The 21437-nt window shown below is 31.5% G+C and overlaps 2 protein-coding genes across 4 annotated transcripts in view; one reads left to right on the forward strand and one right to left on the reverse strand.

Moving 5' to 3' along the window:
• Positions 1–724: 724 nt before the first annotated feature.
• On the reverse strand, positions 725–7555 carry LOC143079021 (uncharacterized). Of its 2 annotated transcripts, XM_076254121.1 has the most exons (6): positions 7405–7555; positions 5307–5445; positions 4855–4935; positions 3757–4023; positions 2833–2910; positions 725–838 (listed from the first exon to the last, which is right to left on the reverse strand). In XM_076254121.1, the coding sequence occupies exons 1-6, from the start codon at positions 7433–7435 to the stop codon at positions 796–798; spliced, it is 639 nt and encodes a 212-aa protein (XP_076110236.1). In that variant the 5' UTR covers positions 7436–7555; the 3' UTR covers positions 725–795. The 2 variants fall into 2 exon arrangements, with proteins under 2 accessions (XP_076110236.1, XP_076110237.1); XM_076254122.1 differs by lacking the exon at positions 4855–4935.
• A 1342-nt stretch (positions 7556–8897) lies between these two features.
• The window catches only part of LOC143079022 (cilia- and flagella-associated protein 44-like), a 33588-nt gene continuing 21048 nt past the window's right edge, over positions 8898–21437 (forward strand). The window contains exons 1-10 of one of the 2 annotated variants that reach the window (XM_076254124.1): positions 8898–8989; positions 14020–14145; positions 15012–15614; positions 16110–16266; positions 16773–16935; positions 17920–18059; positions 19120–19299; positions 19868–20147; positions 20770–20931; positions 21172–21319. In XM_076254124.1, coding sequence (XP_076110239.1) covers positions 8944–8989; positions 14020–14145; positions 15012–15614; positions 16110–16266; positions 16773–16935; positions 17920–18059; positions 19120–19299; positions 19868–20147; positions 20770–20931; positions 21172–21319 — 2005 coding nt within the window. In that variant the 5' untranslated portion in view covers positions 8898–8943. Of the gene's footprint in view, positions 8990–14019; positions 14146–15005; positions 15615–16109; positions 16267–16772; positions 16936–17919; positions 18060–19119; positions 19300–19867; positions 20148–20769; positions 20932–21171; positions 21320–21437 lie in introns of both variants that reach the window. The other variant, XM_076254123.1, reaches the window with a different exon arrangement.

Below are 21437 nucleotides of genomic sequence, written 5' to 3' on the forward strand. Positions count from 1 at the left end.
ATAGAATCAAGAACTATTGATTTTCTTGTCGTCAACAAGAACCAGAAGGTATGCCCTTGAATTCGAAAATCAAAAAGTATTCTAAATCTATCACATAATACCCTTAAAATTTACATAAGACGTAAATTTTTCTTAAACATTATTTAATTTTTGAATTTTGCTGATACATATTGGCATTAGGGTTTCATTTCTTTACCGTTTAGTGCAAAACAACAAAAATGCCGCAAACACTTCATTTTGAATTATTGTCATTAATATTTGCATATGACTTAGAGCTTTACCCAAAAGACATTTTGCTTCAAAATTTATTTTACAAAGGATGTTAATGTGCAAATCACCAGTTCATATATATTCTGACACGCGTGAATTTGCATGTCGACATGTATATAATTAAAACGAAAGAACAACACAACTGAGTTTTCTGCATTAAAGTAACAAGATAAGAGCAATAGGTACATTTATAAATATTAACTTTTAAAAAGGTTTGATTAAGATTACTATTTTTCTTATTTCGGGAACAAATTATTGACTGCATAAAACTTATGTTTATTGATAGCTAAAAATTCGTACTCTGCTTTTTTCTTATTTTTTTTCTTTTGGTACTTTTTTTTTTCTTTTTGGTGTATACAATTTACTTTTTCTCTTTTGAATGAAGATCTGTATAGACTTGTTTTCTGGAAGAACTGGAGTGATTGGTTGGGCTAAATTATATTTTGATTTGATCATTTATATATTTTATTCAAAAACATATACAAAATTTTACAACGGATTTCATAGAGTAATATGTTGAGGTGGTCAGAAAAATTGTTCGTCAATATATTCAAACATGATCTTTTTCCTGTAAAATAAAAGACAAAATATTCAGTATAATATTATCTGTTAAATTATGGAAAAACTTACTTTTGAACCTCTCTTAGTGATGGAATAAGCATATACATACATGAAAATGGGGGTAAAGAAAGTATTGCCCATAGTTCAAAACAAGATTAATTAAGTTTCACAGATTAATTGCATTAAAACTTACAATTCTAACATATGTTTTAAAAGATTGGTTGTGTTAATATCGATATATGTATGTGTCTAGTTTGTTTTTTTATATTCTTGTCTAATGTTTGCTCATGTGCTTTGTCTATATGCCTTTTTGGGGCTTCTTGGTTATATGAATATGACAGTTGTTATCCATTCGTTCGATGTGTTTCAGCTTTTGATTTTGCTATCTAATTGGGGACTTTCCGTTTTGAATTTTCCTCGGAGTTCTTTTTTTTTGGGGGGTGATTTTACTTTTTGCAGACACCATCAAGGCCAAAAGCATGCAATTTCAAATTTCAATGAAAGGAAGTCCAGGCAAAATGATAAACATAAAACAAATAATTGAACTCAATTACTGTGGGATAGTTGTCCTATTAACCGTTTGTTGGATATATGTCATATTGACCGTTTGGTGGGACATTAGTCCTCTTGACCGTTTGGTGGGACATTAGTTCTCTTGACCGTTTGGTGAACAATTGTCATATTGACCGTTTGGTGGGACATTAGTCCTCTTGACCGTTTTGTGAACAATTGTCATATTGACCGTTTGGTGGGACATTAGTCCTCTTGACCGTTTGGTGGAACATTAGTCCTCTTGACCGTTTGGTGAACAATTGTCATATTGACCGTTTGTAGATAGCTGTCCTTTTTACCGTTTGGTGGATAGTTGTCATACTGACCGTTTGGTGAACTATTGTTCCATTGACCGCTTGGTGGATAGTTGTCTCATTGGCAGTTCGATGGATACTTGTCTAATTAGAATGAAATTCAAAACAGTGTGGCTGTGGCCATTGATTGACACATTAAATTCATCCACTGACTGGGACAATTTAGGTGAACGTTTGTATGTAACGACCACTGCTCACTATGTACTTTTTAAAGACACTTAAACTATGGGGTCACCAAAGGTTCTCAACTCCTTAATAAAGTAATTCGAAAAATTAATCAGAAATAACACGATGTTTTGATTTATATCAATTATATAAATCAAAACATAAAGGTTATTCCTGATTAGTTTTTCGAATTATTTTATAATTAAAGGCGTTAAGAAACCTTTAGTGACCCCACAGTTTAAATGTCTATCGTAGGTACGTCGTGAACAGTTGTTGTTACAGACAAACGTTCACCTAAAGATTGAAATAAACAATTAATTTCCCCATAGGCGACAATGGTAGCCTTTTTCGAGATACAGACTTTAGAAAGTTGATTTTTTTAACGAAACCTTGCTAGAATCAAAGAAAAGTTATTAGGACAGTATTTTTTGGTCCCAAAAATATAGGTTCGCGTTGCTTTTCTTAGCGTATTTTGTACTTATCTCCCATGCCTATCAATTTTGCCCTTAAAAATACGTGTCGTGTCCTAGCGTTAAAAAGTCATCTCAGTGCCTTTAGGGCTACGGAATAATTTTTATTTTGCCTTTTGCCTTTTGTATAAAGCAAAGTGCACGAAGTCTTTAAAAATAAAAAATAACGGGCGCACATATCGACCAATCAGGATAAGCCATACTCTTAATTCTGAATACCATGCGCCCATAAAATCTAATGGTGTATTGTAACCTATATTGTCCCAGTCAATGGATGAATTTAATGTGTCAATCAATGGCCACAGCCACACTGTTTTGAATTTCATTCTAATAGTTATGTGAATAGTTTTCTCATTGACCGTTTAATGGATATCTGTCCTATAACCCTTTGGTGGATAGTTGTCCTATAAACTGTTTGGTGGATATTTGTCCTATTGACTGTTTGGTTAATAGTTCAACCAATGACTATACCAACAACTATTTAATATTGTTATATTTACCTTGGTCTTATTGGTTTTCCTTTTTTATTCAGACGTTTAAACACTTTATTCTTTCTGTTTCCGTGTGCAACTATCATCCTAAGCATAGAAATATCAGCATATACATTACGTTTTGAACATGCAAAAGATGCCAGTTCCCAAACAATGATTACGTAACATCTAATCTATCCAAACCAATGCAAAATAAAAACGAAAACAAAAACAAGCAGCCATTTACTAACATATCATTGCAAGAACGATTCAAATAATTATTGTTCGAAATATATTATTTATTTTCTATGTTGTTGTTGTTCTAGACATACTATGTTTATATGTACAAAACTGCCATTGCCGTTTTTCATCTTAAAGATTGTTAACATTTTGAAAAACAGTCTTACATTTCACAGCGGTATGATATTTTATTGATTTTGTATTTACATTGTATCATAGATCAAATTTATTTGTTCAGTGTATGTTCACTTGTGTTAATATGTCTTTTGATTGAGTTAAACCATTTCAATTGCTATTTTAAAGTGTGTCTTTCTATGTTGTGATGTTACACTATTGATTTAGATTAGAGTGAAGGCCACGGTTTGGTACCATTAAACGTTTAAACCCGCTGCAATTGTTTGCATCTGTCGTTAGTCAGGAACTTGATGTTCAGTAGTTGTCGTTTGTTGATGTGGTTCATAAGTGTTTCTCGTATCTCGTTTTTATATAGATTAGATCGTTGGTTTTCCCGTTTGAATGGTTTTACACTGGTTATTTTTTGGGGACCTTTATAGCTCGCTGTTCGGTCCCAAAATAAGACACGGCCCCACGTTGAAGACCGTACTTTGACTTATAATGGTTTACTTTTATAAATTGTGACTTGGATGGAGAGTTATCTCATTGGCACTCATACCACATCTTCTTATATCTATTGATACAAGTAATTCAACTTACATCTGGCACTCTCCCGGGACTGTGTCGATAATTAAGACAGGTCCAACAAATCTGTAGTCCGTTTTCGTACATTTATTTACAGCTTCCTGTCTTGGATTTGGCGACCCTATATCTGTGTTTGGATTGATGACTGTTATTTTAGATGTATCATTGACTTGACTGCCAGGTACTACGTTATTACTTGTCCCATCGCTTGGTGTACGACTGGATCCTTCTTCATAAATAGTCATCAAAGAACGAAAGGTTACAGTCGGCATGTTTACTTTTCTGAAAAGAAAAAAAAACATAAAAAAAGTTTATATATGAGGATTCAAGCAGAAATCAAATTCATCATTTTGAAAAGCTGTATATATTATATGTTGACATAAAAAGTATGATCTCCCAAATGTATCTTTTCATAAGTTCTACTTATTTAAAATTTTCCTATGAGACTTTTTTTAAACGCTGTAGAGTGCATATACATCCTCCATTATGACGGTAAATCTACAATAAATTCGGTGACACTTGAAATGATAACTTTTATAAAGAGAAAACTGTTCAAACGCATATTATTTGATGTATGCTGGGAGCTAATATAAAAAAGAAGATGTGGTATGATTGCCAATGAGACAACTATCCACAAAAGACCAAAATGACACAGACATTAACAACTATATGTCACCGTACGGCCTTCAACAATGAGCAAAGCCCATACCGCATGGTCAGCTATTAAAGGTCCCGATAAGACAATGTAAAACAATTCAAACGAGAAAACTAACGGCCTTATTTATATAAAAAAAAATGAACGAAAAACAAATATGTTACACATAAACAAACGACAACCACTGAATTACAGGCTCCTGACTCGGGGCAGGCACATACATAAATAATGTGGCGGGGTTAAACATGTTACTTTACTTGTCGTTGGTGTTATTAAGTTGCTGTCTCATTAGCGTGTACTGCCTACTCCTTTGGTCTTTTAACATCTATCAGTACTGATATATCCGTCTAACAAATATGGTTCAAATTGTCTGTCTTAAGGAGATACGCATGGTTTTGGCTGTTGTGATCACTTCAAATACTACTTCCTGAATCTGTTATTTAGCTGTTAAAACTTACCTCAATACAGCTTTCACGCGTTTTCTAAAAGACTTCACTTTATCTGCATTCTGTTCGTGCATATTCACAGATGCTATGACCCTGAAAGTTCGAATATACTGTTGTAGAACATTTAGATTTAATAATTTCTGCTTTGTTTATTGTATTTTTTTATTTAGAGATAAAACGAGTGTTGATAAAGACAAAATAAATATATAAATAAAGAGATGAGGTATGATTGCCAATGCGACAACAATCCATCAAAGTTCCAATGAAACGGCCAACAACAATTATACATGTTTTAAGGTTAAATGGCTAACAGACACAATTTGTTTAAGTCAGTTTGAATTTTAGGTGGCGTATAATACATGACTGAACGGAGCTTTCTTGTGTTTAAGATGTTATGACTTTCGGTTGTTTGTATTTTTAGAAGTGTATTTAACCGAGACTCTCAATCTTTCAATTATACTTACATTTCACATTCCCCCTTTTCAATCTCAATGACCAACGAGTCTCCCTCATATCTTGTAGGATATCTAGGACAGCTTGGTCCAGTTTTCTTGACTTTGTTTTTTGGAGGTGCTCCTTGTACACATTTAAGCGCCAATAACGCTAAAAAGAGACATACGATCATTTGACATACATTCATTGGAAAATAGGCAAATAATTAACACAAATGAATTGTAAATCAGTCAAACGATAGTAGTATTGAAGATCGTGTCAAAAGGCAGCTATCATTTAAAAGACTTACTATCGTATTCTTCTAATTGTTAATTTCTGTGTCATTTTGTCCTCTTGTGGAGAGTTGTCTCATTGGCAATCAAACCCTTTTTTATATATACTATGACATTCGCTTATATTTGAATCTGCATGAATAATGGGGCATTGAGAAACTAAAGTAATGATTTTTTTGTAAAAGAAAAACGAGACAGAATTTTACTTTTACTTTGCAAGATTGTAACCTTGAAATTGTTGATACATATTCATACCTAGGTGTTATTTTCAAATATAATGGAACGTTTATTATACAAGGAAGAAACTTGTTGAGCAAGCACAAAAGGCGTTATATTGCATTTACAAACTATTTCGTAATGAATCAATACTTATAGATAAGATATACAATTAAAAATGTTGATTCTATGATTGAACCAATTTTATTGTACGGTTCAGAAGTGTGGGGTTTTGAAAACCTAAAAATTATTGAACAAATCGACTTGAAATTCTGTAAGAGAATTTTGAAAGTTCAAAATTCAACTGCATCATTTATGGTTTATGGAGAACTTGGAAGGTTTCCAATCGAAATTCGGGTCAAATTGAGGATGATGGATATGTCTTTTTGGAATAAATTAGTATTAAATGAAAATAAACTTAGCAGTACTTTATACAAGTTGATGCTATGTTTAAAAAGAAATCATGGGGTGAATTTCAAGTGGATAAACCACATAGAATCTATATTTAATGAGCTAGGCATGAGCTTTATTTTTTTTTTAAACCAGTTTGCTGTATACGAAAAGGTTTTAGTAAAACAAATTGTGTGTGACCAGTTCATACAAAAATGGTACAGTGATTTACACACCATATCGCGTTGACAATTTTATTCACAGTTCAAAAAGAGTTTTGAAATAGAAAGATATCATATTAATATCATAACTTTTGTATTATTTATTTGTAAAAATGCAGAGATAGTAGATTTGAGAAACAGATATCTACCACAATATTATAGAAATAATCCAAACATTGTAAAAATGGAAGGTCTTTTGTCACTTTGCAATATTGAATTATATAAGAAATTGTCAATGTTTATCAGAAAACTGTCTTCTCTCCTTTAAATTTTGTTTGTATTAATTTGTTAATCACTTGTTCATTTCTGTCATATTTAATGTATATATGTTATCAATAATGACCTTTTGTAACACATTGTAAATGCGTCTGAGTGTTTCCCTAATAAATCTTGAAATCTTGAAAATTTCGAGAAGTTGTTCCAAAATTGAACACAACTGTGTATAATATAAAGGTAAGGAGAGGTGATAGAATTGCAAATGGGACAACTATATATCCATGCATCAGAGTATAAGTCATTGTTTGTTTCCTTTAACAGCTTCAGCTTATTGGATCCCAAATTAATGATCGATTGATATGAAACTGGTTTTCAAATAAATTTTCTATATAAACGAGTACTATCACACACAGTCCATACGATCGAATATGTTAAAGTGTTTACAATGTTGTTTGAATTTGATATACTTTTGTGCTGATACCGTTTTAGTAATCATTATGTTTATAATAACGATGGAAAAGTAAAATAACATTAATACCGAACTTTGGGGAAAATTCAAATCGGAAATTCCCTTAACCAAATTGAATGCCAAAAGTCAAACACTCAAAGACGTCAAACGAATAAATAACAACTGTCATATTCCTGACTTGGTAAATGCACTTTTTGTGGAGAATTTGGTGGATTAAACCTGGTTTCATAGCATTCTAAACCCCTAACTTGAACGACAATCGCATAAAACTCCACAATATTGGCAACGATGTGTGAACAAAACAAACGTACATAAAAGAACTTACCAAATAGACAACAGGGCAATTTCAGCTTCATCTCGGGATTTGTCTATCTTGTGAACTGTTGAAAAACAACAGAAGTATATAAACTTATAGCGATGTTTTTGTTTAGTTTAAACACGTCATACAACACTTCCCATAATATACATTCTTGCATGAATTAAATCAACGTCTTAATCATTTGTCAATGTCACCATTCTTGTAAGATGATGTGTAAAGCAGAATATGATGAATTGAGCGGGGGCATTACATATTGGCCTCGGGACAATCTATTATTATATGTTCTCAACTAAGATTTAACATTATTACTGTACACTAACTTTTTTTAGTATTTCAAAACTCACTTTGAAGAAAACAAAATTCATAAAAAATATGTGGTCCTCATCCAAACTTTTTTTGTATTCGGATACAATTTGTAGAAAAAGTTGTTAGTCTTAATGATATTTAATATTTTCCATCACCTTTAATGGCGTAAATGCAGATGTAGTACTGATCATCTCAGGCTTTTGAATTTCAAATAAAAAAATTTCATTGTTTTCAATATCTGTTTACATGACGATGTTAATTAAGAGTTCTCCGAAGTATAAAATTGATAAAAAAAAATCCAACTCAATCTTCCCGAAGCAAAATAGCAAACATTTCCTAATTAAAAAAAATAATAATACAATCTATCATATTTCTTCTCTTGAAAAATACGAGTTATATATTATATTTTTTTTATTGACTTGGAATGAATATTAACCATATGTAAAAACGATGATGTGAATGACTGTACACAGTAAATGTATACGTATTCACATTATTATGCTATTTTATATATTTAGAAACTCTTTTTTATTTTGGTCAGAAGCATTTCATATTATACTGAATTGGTATTATCAGAAACATAAAATTGTTTTTAATTGTCTCTGATAGATGCCATTTCAACGGTATTCTGCATAAAGTTCCAATATTGAACCGCCGTGATATAGTCTTTTTTGCTGATACAGCGTAAAGCAATAACCAATCAATCAATCATATTACTCCAATGTTAAAATCATTTATAAGAATTCTGCCAAGACTGTCGGTGATTCACGTTCTTTTTCGGGCATGCGTTTTGCATATTTCCCCCGTGAATGCACTACCTTGAACTAATTTGTGAATATGTATTGATTATAGCCATCACACAACAATCTTTAAAAAAATACTGATGAGTGATACAAGTATTTTTTTAAAGATTGTTGTGTGATGGCTATAATCTTTAATTTGCCGATTAAAAAAAACAGTCTTGGTCTTAGCAGATCTTACATTTTCATAACCACTTTTTAAAAAAAAATGTCATGAAAATCTTTAGCTTTTATTATTTGGATTCTAAGCCTTAAAGTAACTTATTTACATCTTTTTAGAGACATTTATTATTAATAAAATGTATTACAAGTCTAATAGTGATGTATATTACAGTCATTACAGTACGCGATTTAAATAAATTATTCAGAAAACCGCGGGTAAATAGAGTTATTTCCCCGCAAGCATGCGCATTTGACGTAGCAACGGTGTAAATTCAAGATGGACGGTGAGGGCGATAAATCTTCGCCAAAACCCGAAGAAACAGGTATAAAGAACCTTAAATTTTCAATTTGCAAATTAGATATAAACAGAAACTCACCCTTCTAATGCTTAATGTCGCCTTTACGAATTCATGACAATTGAGCTTAGAATTGGAATAAACTAGATTGGACAGTGCCCGTTTGCAAATGAAATTCAATTTTGACTTTTTGTATAAAATCTTTAGCTTAGCAGATATACTGCCCAAAGATGGCTTGTTTAGAGGTAGCGTGATTATTCAGCATCGCCCAGTCATACCCACATGTTCACAATGTTCGAGAAAATGATACCTATACATATTATAATATACTGACCAACACAGAATTTTTTTGTAATATGTATTAAAACAACGCAATAATAAGATGGTCTACTGGTATGTATTTCAATTTAACACTGTCAGACTAATCAGATAGAGCTACACTCGAAAGATCTTGTGCCTTTAAAGTATAATGAAACCTTTGACCAGACATAGCCTGCATGGTGTTTACAGAATACAAATAAGGGAAAAAAAGGGGGGGGGGGTGAAATAAAGAATATAAGAGAAAAATGGACTGACACTATTTTTGGTACAAATACAGATTAATGGTGGGTTATGATTTAAAGAATGACAAAAAAAAAGGAAAGAGAAACACATATATATATAAATGAAGGCTGTTATCAAAATCCTTTTACATGTGTCATATATACATTGTACTGATGTCGATGAAGCTTCTTCTTCAAGTAGGGAGTTGACCTCATACTTTTGTGATTGACTAACTACCCTCAATAAGCTTACTTGATCTGACTTAATATATTTATTAATTTTATATAACTACCAGGGCTCACACTACTTCAGAATTATAGGGAGAAGTGACTTCTTTTTTTGAAACTGATAGGGAGAAGTGGTGAGATTTGAAAGAGAAGTGCTCATTCGTGCGGTGCGCTACAATGTTTGGATTTTACTATAGTATAAAGGGTCATATGTAATCATGTTCTTTTTATATTATTCAATTCATTTCTGAGTATACAATTAAAGTAACATTTCAAATTAAAAGTTGTTTGAGTTTAACTAAGGTTTTGAGAAACTACAAACTAAATATTTATATCTAGCACTAAAAAAAAAATAATTTTATTTTAAAAAATGTAAAGAAATTATAATATATATCAATTACAATTTAATTCAGATCTATCTTGTGTATGAAATTCAGTGTTTCTCATTAAAGAATATAAAAGTTATTAATCTGGGCCATAATATAATTAATAGTATCAGAGTTAACATGGTTAAGAAACTTTGAAACAATCCATAAAAAATATAGGGAATTATATACACCAATCAATTAGATGTAGCCAAAAGTCTCTTAATGCTTGTGGAATACGTAATTTTTCCCTTTGGAATCAATATTCTTCTGTCAACTGTTCCATCCGTGCGTCCGTAGTAATTATCGTAAAAGTACAGATTTCGGTCATAGCTGGTCCGGTTCAGATCCGTAGTTTAGAAATCGGTCAATGGTGGACGAATGCAAGAAAATTTACAAAAATAAACGATGTTTGACAAGTTATTTGGAAAGGAACATGACGTTTTTAATGCAATAAATGGATTGAACTTTTACTGGAGGCAACTTTTATCACATTTAAATGAAGTAACAAACTTATTTTGCCGCCGAAATTTAGGTTGATGTACGTTTTCGAGTAACAACCACCGGAACTTGTGGAAATGCACGAAGTGATAAAAAGCTGTATTTTTATCAAATAACCTGCTACACACTGCAAAGACAATGCTTCAACAATGTTCAACCTCTTTTCTTAAGATAATCAATCGTTTAGGTCTAAATTTCTTTAATTATCAATAAAAAATTGATGATTCATCAACTTGGAAAAAATTGAAAATGTCCGATGACGGAAGCGACTGAAAGCGAGTATTGTCAAGAACAGGGCCACTTGTTTTCGCTTTTGGGGGTCTGGGAAAGCGAAGTGACGGTCGGGAAAGCGACTTCTTCGCGTAAGTCGCCTGGTAGTGTGAGCCCTGACGACATATTATTTGGACATGCAATCTAAAACTTTTAAACAAGCAAAATATAGATGGAAATTAAAAAAAAAATAGTTGGGGAAACATTTCACATATATATATATATGAAATGATGAAGATGATTTATTTGTTTCAAAGTCTTAATAAATATTCAATTGTGTTGATATGTCCATACATATTTGTTTATAGAAATATTGTTCAATTAACACTAACATGATGAAGAATATTATTTTGAGATAAATTTGTTATTTTACTGTTGTCGTGTTGAAATATAATTCAACCAAACTTTAAAATAAATGTTATTGTATTGCTTTATTACAAATTTCAGTTTCTAGTTAATGTTCTATAACGTTTTCAATTGGTTAAGTACACATACATTGGTATAACTATTCATTCCCTTATTTATTTGTTTAGAAGATATTAATTACTTCAAGGGTGTTTTTGGTTGTACTATATGGCAATATAACCACATCATTTTGATCATCATATAATCTTCCTTACAATTGATTTAAGAAGTCTGTAGTTTAGTATATATAAATATATTTACAATGGGTTTTCTCCAATATTGTTCAAGTATTAATGAATATGTTTGAAAATTCTCTGATTTCTTTAGAGATAAGTACTGCTTTTCACATCTGAATAGCACATTAATTGTTTCTTATGTGTACAAAGGTGCAGATTTATGGAAGGCCAAAAAATCTAAAAATCTGAAGCATGCAACATCTCATTTACGTGCTGAGGCTTTACGTCGATATCGAATAAAACATGAAGATGATCCCGAATATGAACCACCTCAGACAGCAAAGGGAGATAAATCAGTAAATAAAGAGGGTGAAAATTATAATGCAGGTGAAAGCAATAGTATGGCTCCTATTCTGTCTCCTGTCCGTCAGAAATCTGGAGGAAATACTGCAAAGGAAAGAAGGGAGATTTTTTCCAGAGAGAAAGTTTTGCCACCAATTGAACCCGATGATTATTTATCAGATGAAGGCACTGTTAATACTAGACAAGACAAAACATATACAGGAGATGTAGATCCAGAGTTTGAACATAATGAACGTCAAACTTCTATTGGTCAAGTTGAAACACTTGAAGCAAAAACTAGAACCAAGTCACCTGTCCATGTTCAGAGGGAGAAACAATCTTATTTAGATAATAAGAATCTTTTAGATAAATCTGAAAAAAACAAGGACAAAAAAAATATAACTAGCAAAGACAAGGAGCATCAGAATGGTAGCCAGGTTGTCCCAACAGCACCAGAAAGTGTGTTGCAAAAGGAAACGATAATTGTATATGAAGAAAAAAATGATAGCCTCGATAAGACTGACCCCTTCAGTAATTTAGATAAAACTGAACCTAAGCTTGAACAACAAGAAAAAGCTAGAGATATTTCTACTAAATTACAAACTGAAAATGATGAAAGGAGGTCTACCAACAAAGGTTTTGTCAGTAATACTCTGCAGGAAACTCAACAAGGAACAAACAAGACAGAATCTGATAATGCAAATATGGAGGAAAGAAATACTGGTATTTATAAAAATGATATAAGGAATCAAAAACTAACAACAGAAGAATGGAAAGAATCAGCTACAGAAATAGAGAAATCAGACAAGAGGAGGATAGAAGGACCACAGGCCCAGGAAATATTAACATTTGATATAAACAGGCCTTTTATACAAGATGGTATTCCTTCGCAATCAATTTATTGATACACATTTCAGCTTACTGCAGCAATATCATAGTATTCAGCATGATCATATTGACTAGATGTAAGAATATACTAATCAAATTATTTATCAGGGAAAAAACTTACCATGAGCAATTTTTAACTACATATATGTATATCTGTACAAGATAAATGTAGATGAAATGAACTCTCATGTTGAAATAATTTGATTTGTATATTTCTTATATAAATCTCACTTTTGAATCATCATTATAAAAAGTCTCAATTTTCAGCTTAGATCAGCAGTTTTGTCATTGACTTTTGCATGGATTGAAAAAAATCAACACAATTTTTTGCAGGCATGACTTTGATACACACACAGGCATGACAGGAAGCATGGTGCATTGTATTTGATGATGTTTATGTTCAATTATGGCATGAAATCTTTGCATAATCACACATTCACATGATTTTATGTCTTTCGGAATACGAATTACAATTACATTGTAGATTTATGTTTTGTTTGCACATGTGCAAAAATTTGCATTCATGTCACAGATTATTTTGGTGATCTTTTGGTTCACAGCTTCAAACACTCAGAGGTCTCACTGTTTTCAAAGGATTTGCATTTTGACATTGAGATACTTATACAAACAACTGATCAGCAATAATAAATTTAACTTAGCAGATTATATTGGAAGGGGGTCATAGATAAGTACCCCTTTCCTGAATATTAAATGTTTATCATTTTATTCTTATGAGAGTTCAAGACAGTTAATTAATCAATCAATCTGTTGAATAAGATTGTAGACTTTTTTTGTCCTGGATGCAATACATTTGTAATCTTAAAATTCAAGTCTGAACTATGTACTTGTTTACCTAATTATATTAGCTATGTAAAACTGACAAAAGGAAAGTAGCCATCATGGTTACAAGCATCTACATCACTGTCAATGAAATTTAAAAAATAATTACATATAATAAAGTTTATTGCTGATAATTGTATGCATGAGCACATACCTTATCTTACCAATTTTAAATGCATGATATATATTTATATATACATTTATATTTTATTTTTTTGCATTTAGTACACTTTTTTCATGGTTTACTTGTGTTTCCAGATTTTTTTTATGATTAATTATTATTTAAAAGTTTCTGTATTGTCAATTGATCATTGTTTAACAACTCATTTTATGATTATATTTAGATGTTTATACTAAACTTAACATTTGATTTTCGAGCATCAATGATTCATTTTCTTGTTTTGTTTTGTCTTTTTCTATAACATTCTCATGTTCTTAACTTAGTTAATTTTGATGGTCTTGTCATGAATTTGACCAAATTATCTCCCTTTATGCTTCAGCTGAGCCACAAAAGGAAACAACAGAAACCACAGGCAAAACTGAGGAGGCAAAGACAGAGCAACCTACAGAAGATAAACCACCAACTGAAGGAGATCAGATAAAACAGGAAGAGAAACCAGTTGAAGGTAATATTATCTATAGATACAAAATTGCTGAAATAATCCTATGAAATTGAATCACTGACAGTACTAATGCAAACATAATTTATTGAAAAGATTAATACTTTTAAAATATATTTAAATTAAGAAAAGCATGCATTCATGAATCTGCAATGAATCAATCAGTATATAACAGGCTATTATTTAAACTTGGAATTATTTTTAATTATGGAATTTGCTAAATTTTCTGTGCTGGAATTTTTTTTATAAATTCCATGTTTATTTGGTATAATAATGCTTTGAGCGGTTCGTAATACTTTCCATATAATGTATTGTATTTTGTATAGATAGTGTTGTGCGCGGCACAGTACATTCTATTGAAAATGTACCATCTTTTTTGTAAAAGAAAGTGTTGTGCGCAGCACAGACCTTTAAAGTACAGAATAAACATGGAATTTATTAGAAATTTCTAACACAAGAAATTATGAAAATTCCATAATTAATAATAATTCCAAGTTTAAATAATAGCCTGTTATATGTACTTGTACTATGTTTGAAAATTTAAAAAGTAATAAAAAAATTAATGTTGGCAATGGTATGATTAACTGTCTGATCCTTTTGCCTCACACTAACATAAAGAGACAATGATTGTGCAGCATACTTGGTAGATTTGTCTTCAAAATAAGTTTTTAAAATTATTAATCTCTCAAGAATAGCTCATTGAAGGAATCTTTCTTATAGATATTTTGTGACAGGAAAAAAAATTTCTTTACTTTCTTAATTTCAAACTTGAATTTTGTAATTTTCTAAAGTATTTTATTTAATCAAATGTACAATGGTAAAAGATGATTAACAAAATAATTTTGCATGTTTCTTATTTTTTATAGAATCAGTAGCAAAGGATTCTGAAAGCCAGGAACAGGAAGTAAAACCCACAGAAGGGGAGACTACTGCTCCAACTGAGCAACCTAAAGATGAAACTGTAAAAACTAAACCTGATGAAGGGACAACAGATGAAGGAAAGGCACCAGAGGTTCAAAAGCAAGAGGAGACAACCCAAGAAACTAAACAAGAAGGAGAGAAAAAGGAAGCAGAGAAGACTGAAGTAAAGGAGGAAGTAAAAACTGAGGATGGAGAAAAGAAAGAGGATACAGAAGGTGAGAAAAAAGAAGCTGATGGAGCAAAAAAAGTGGATGAAGAAGTGAAAAAAGAAGATGATGGACAAAAGAAGGAAGAGGAAGAACAGAAGAAGGAAGAGGAAGGACAGAAGAAAGAAGAGGTAGAACAAAAGACAGAAGAGGGAGAACAAAAGAAAGAAGATGAAGGACAAAAGAAAGAAGAGGAAGGACAGAAAAAAGAAGAGGAAGGGCAGAAGAAAGTAGATGGAGAAGGAGAGAAGAAAGGTGAAGATGAAGAAGGAAAGGAAGATGGAGATGACAAAAAAGATAAAGATGGAGAGGGTGATACAAACCAAAGTGCTAAAGAGGGTGTTGAAGGTTAGTGTGGTTGATATATATATAATGTATTATGTAATTCTCTTTTTTTGTTATTATCAGATATTTATTTAATTAGAAAATGCAGTTGTACTGGTTCCAATAGAAAAACTTATCATTTCTGTGTGATTATGAGTTTGCATTTTAAAATTTAAATGCATTTGTTGTATACAATATCTAAAACTTATTTAAATGAGAAAAGTGTGTCCATACTAAATATTTTTTTCTGGTTCTTCCTTGTGGTGTACTTTTATAAAGATGTAACCATAAGAAAGTAGTTTTCAATGCAAAAACACATCTTAATTTTCATGAAATATATGTACATGTATAACCCTTTTGGTACTTGTCTTGTTGCAAAATTACACAAATACATTCAATTTGACCTTATGATTGACTGAAATCAGTATTGAAATGTGTTAAAATATTTTGAACTGATATTAACACTTAAAACCAATATATTACTTCTTTTTCCTTATTTTTACGAAATGTATTTTCCAGAGGAAAAAGAGACAGATGAATCTGAACATAAAAAAGAAAAGAAAAAAGAAGCTGAAAAAACCATTGCAGATGATTTCTTCTATGATTATGATACCTTTGTATCCAAGGCCACTGTATCGGAAGGATCAGGACTTCCACAAGACATGCTTAGTTTACAGTATCCTTTAATTCATAAAATGTAGTGGAAATAATTTTTATTCAGAAATAGAAAATGTAATTTTCCAAAGTAAGGAACATGTTATAAACAGCTAAATTCTTTCAACTGTAAGGTTCTGCTTCTATGTCATGTTCAAAATAAATTCTTGGTTTGAATCTCAGATGGTCAAAAATTAAGAAAAGAATTTATTTGTATATATGTTTCCCAAAATGAATATTTAGCAAGCAATACCCAAAATTTGTTGAAAGTATAAGGCGTTTTTTTGTTTTTTCTTTCCTTTAAAGCGAAAAATTAATTTCTTGTGAATTGCGGTGCTAGTAATGACATTTTAAGAAGGAAATTGAGCATTTAATTTAAATGGAGCAATAATTCAGAAAGTCTTCAAGTCAGTGGTCATAACCTTTGAATTGAACTAATATGAACAATTATAAATCAATAAAGAGTGGCCTAACAATATTAAATCTTAACCATATTATGTATTTTAAAACTCCTTAACCAGTAACTAGATATTCATTTGGTTATGATTGTACCAAACGTAACAATCTACACTTATTAGATGATCACACTGTCTGTTTTGCTGCTGGTAACCTGGTACAGATACTAGATTTGAATACAAAGGAACAGAAATATTTACGTAGTACCAGTGGTGGTGGTATTGGTGCCATTACAGTAAGATTTATGTTAGCTTTATGTAAATGAGACAGGATAAAAAAAAATGATTTCAACCATGAACCATCACATAGATCTGTCATCAGGATAAATATTTAAAAAAAACCAAACAAATGCAACATTATGACAAGACATCCACTAAGCAGGTTCATGACTTGCATTGTAGTAATATGAGGCAGGCATTACCTGTGAATGAGGACGAAGTCTATGATTTTTTTTAAAATCAACAATGATCAACAATGTTAAAAAGAGAAACGGAAATATCGTAACGTTTCCGCCGATTTTGGTTCTGTTGTTAGGGATTTTAGTTGTGACGTTATTTAAGTTATGACGTCATATTCAATGTAAACAAAGAAACGCTGTCATCAACGTTTTTTAATAACAAACATTTATTTTTAAATGAATAAGTATTAGTTCCTTTCTTAGACTGATAAATATACATTTCATTCAAAGTCTCATGTAAACAAGACCGGAAATGGAAGAAGATTTCTGTGCAGATCCAGAAATTCAAAAACGCGACAAAAAAAAAATTGAACGATTTTGAGTTCATTAGTACAATGAAAAATTCTGGAAATTTTCCCTATTTTTTTTCTTTTTTTTTTTTCTTATTGAATTTTCTACTGTAATAGGGGACTCTGTCCCCATATTAAAGAACATCAAAAGTTAACAAATGGTTAAATCTATTGAAACTGTGGAAGCTGTTTAAAAAATGCTTACAAATTGATACTTAATTTTTATTGATGAATGTTAATTCAGAAATTATTGTATGTATATAATTAATGCAAATAATGCAACTTTGAGAGTATTCTGATATATAGTACATATATCTGTATGTGGATGTTCCTCAAATTACAATAAATAATCTAGCATTTGTTCCCAATCTACAAAAAAATCAATAATAAATGCACCTGATATTGAATGTACAGTTTAATCTGTATATTTATATTTACACTGGTAAAAGAAATTCTATGTTACTTTTTTTAGGTGCACCCAAGTCAGAAATACTTTGCTGTTGGAGAGAAGGGCCACACTCCAAACATTAACATTTTTGAGTACCCTTCACTGAAATTATACAGAATACTGAGAGGTGGAACAGAAAAATCATATGCCTCTCTCAATTTTAGGTAAATATCATCTAAATTGTGCAACTGGGATGTATTATTATTATATATTGTGGATTTGTTTATATTCATGGATAGATATCAGAAGATGTGGTATGAGTGCCAATGAGAAACTCTCCATCCAAGTCACATTTTTTAAAAGTAAATCATTATTTGCCTAAGTACTGCCTTCAACACAGAGTCTTGGCTCACACCGAACAGTAAGCTATCAAGGATACCCATTTACATTAATTGAGGGAAAATTGTAAGCTTATTGAAAATTTGTATTTCACCTTCAACCACAAAATCAATGAAAATTGTTACCACAAATAATGATAAATCCACAGTAGAAGTTTGTATATTATATCTGGTTTTCTGTACCTATAACACTGACAAGCATGAAGCTCTTACCATGTTCAGGCCGTGATTTTAACTTCTTTCAACAAATAAACAGTAAAAATATATGAAGAAGTACATTTTGGGCTCCACATGTGATTCTGAAAAATGCAAAGTTTGCACAAAAGTCAAGGATTTATATGAATTAGCCCCCAAAAAGAAGTTTTTATATTTGTCAATGATTGAATGATATTGTATACTTATTGACTGGGTATGATTGGAACAGTAAGTGTATTGTACCGGAGGGGCAACTATTGTCCTGAGGCAAAACCGAGGGCAATAGTTGTATCCGAGGGGAAAATAAACTTACTATTCCATGAATATCCAGTCAGTAAGTGTTTTATTATATTGTTATATATACAGCAGAAACCCAATCATAACGTTTGCTTCATAAATATTCTGAAATGATAAGGATATGCTTGCACTGACGTCAACCCTAGATACGAAAAGGTAAAAAGCAACTTTGTTACTCCCGCCGTATTTTCAAAATCCTCCAATCCCGAAGCGGCATTGGAAATTCTGCAAAATATGATGACGCTTGCGGTCAAATAGTTTCATCGAGGTCCAATAGTTGGAAACTATTGACCGGTCCAACAGTTCAACCCTTGCAATTTGAAAAAATAGTTATAATATTGTGTATTTAGTTTATATAGAAAATGATAACTGAGGTATAATAATTATATTTCAGCCCTGATGGTAACCTGTTGGCATCACAAGGTGGAGATCCAGATTTCATGTTAACATTATGGGAATGGAAAAAAGAACAGACAGTACTTAGATATAAAGCTTTCTCTCAGGATGTCTTTAGAGTTACATTCTCTGCAGACTTGGAGGGTCAGCTTACCACTGCTGGAACATCTCACATCAGGTAATGTTCTGTTTCTGTTACCATGGTTACAGCTCTGTCAGACTTAAATCCAGTAAAATAAATAGATATAAGAATATGTGGTATGAGTGCCAATGAGACAACTTTCATTAAGTCACAGTCTATAAAAGTAAACTATTGTAGGTCAAAGTATGGTCTTCACTTAATACAGGGACAGACCACAAGTTACCAGACTAATTATAATCGTTGCATTTGTGAAAAACATAAAATAGGTACACAAAAGACAAGAATGAACGATACCTTTGTTAATACTGTAAATTCAGAAGTTATTACAATTTTGACACGACCAACCACAACTGAGATTAATTATTGCAATTTCATAAAAAATCAAATACAGATATGTGCATTAGATATTAGAATCTTGAGTTCTTATTATTGCAATTTTCATCAAGTCACCTTATTTGACATGATAAAAATCAACCACTACTGTTTGAATCTACAGTAATTATATGTTCATTCACATAAATATTCTAGTCTCAATAGTAAATACTGATTCAATATGTACTGCTTAATTAAAAAACAACTTTTTATTATGGTAAACTTTTTTTAGGTTCTGGAAGATGGCAGACACCTTTACTGGTCTCAAACTACAAGGACAGTTAGGAAAGTTTGGTAGAACAGAGATAACTGACATTGAAGGTTATGTTGAACTGCCTGATGGGAAGGTTTTATCTGGTGCAGAGTGGGGTAACATGTTACTGTGGGAAGGTGGTCTGATTAAGGTAGAGATCACCAGGAAAGGAAAGAAGCCCTGTCACCAAGGTCCTATAGAACAGATCTTACTGGATGAAGGGGAGTTAATTACGGTTGGCAGTGATGGCTGCATAAGGGTAATTACAATCTTACTTATGATGTAAGCAATTTGTATTCTTAATTTCTTAATAAATGTCAACATTGTTAGATGGAGGAAGATTCACTACGTGCAGTTTTCATTAAAACAATACCTGTGTTTTGTTAAACCTTAAAAAAGGTGTTATCTTTTAATTACAGTCTTTTTTTTGCTTAAAATAATAACTTTCCTCAATGATTTTAAAAATATTTTTGTTTTCAAATGCATTTTATCAAGAGAGTCAATTAAATATTAAATTTGAATCCTGGTATCTATGATGAGTTTATTTACAACCACTGGGTCGATGCCACTGCTGGTGGAGATTTATTTTCCTGAGGGTATCACCAGCCCAGTAGTCAGCACGTCTGTTTTGACTTGAGCTATCATCGATATGTTCACAATTATAAATTAACTGTTAACAAAACTTTAAATTTTTGAAATACTAAGACTTTTCTACTGCAGGCATAGATTACCTTAGCTGTTTTTGGCAAAACTATTTGCAGAAGAAACGCACGTCTGGCTTAAATATTAAATTTGAATCCTGGTATCTATGATGAGTTTATTTAGTAATTTATGCATTTATTGGTATGCCATTTTAAGACTATCAGTTTACACATTTCTAGGTGTGGGATTTTGAGAGTATTGACACAGCTGATGCTACTGATGACTCAGCTACTTTTGAAATGGAACCAATGAATGAACTGAAAGTAGGACATGAAGTAAATCTGAAGTCAATATTAAAATGTACAGATGCAGAAAATGAGATCACAGTTTGGTATGCACAGGTTAGTATACATGTAGAATTTAAAAACTGTATGTAAACGTTATAATTTTGACAAATTAAAGTCAACCTGCCAAAAAAAAGAATAATAGACTTGAGAACACTTCTTAAAACAATTTCAAAACGTGACCTTCATAATTGAATCAAAAGCTTTCTAAGTAATGTTTGTATTAGGAAAAAATGTGTACTTCTATAAGGAATGGAGAATAAGTTTATTATTTTTTGTGAATTTAATGTATTTCAGGATGCTAGTGGTGGAATCTGGAAGTTAGATTTATCCTTCTCCCATACATCACCTGCTCCAGAGAAAATGTTCACTTATCATGCTGGTGCTATTTTAGGCTGTGATATTTCACCTGAGAGCCACTTGGTTGCCTCTACTGGAGTAGATCGTAAGTTTGGCAATCAGTTATTGTATTTATTCTCATTTGTAAGATCTTTGACATCTAGTTCCAAATTCTCACAAACCTCTGCTCTAAACCATTTAATATAGAGGGAGCTGATTTCTTG

The sequence above is a fragment of the Mytilus galloprovincialis genome, chromosome 6 (genome assembly GCF_965363235.1).
Source record: "Mytilus galloprovincialis chromosome 6, xbMytGall1.hap1.1, whole genome shotgun sequence".
Taxonomy (NCBI): Eukaryota; Metazoa; Mollusca; class Bivalvia; order Mytilida; family Mytilidae; genus Mytilus; species Mytilus galloprovincialis.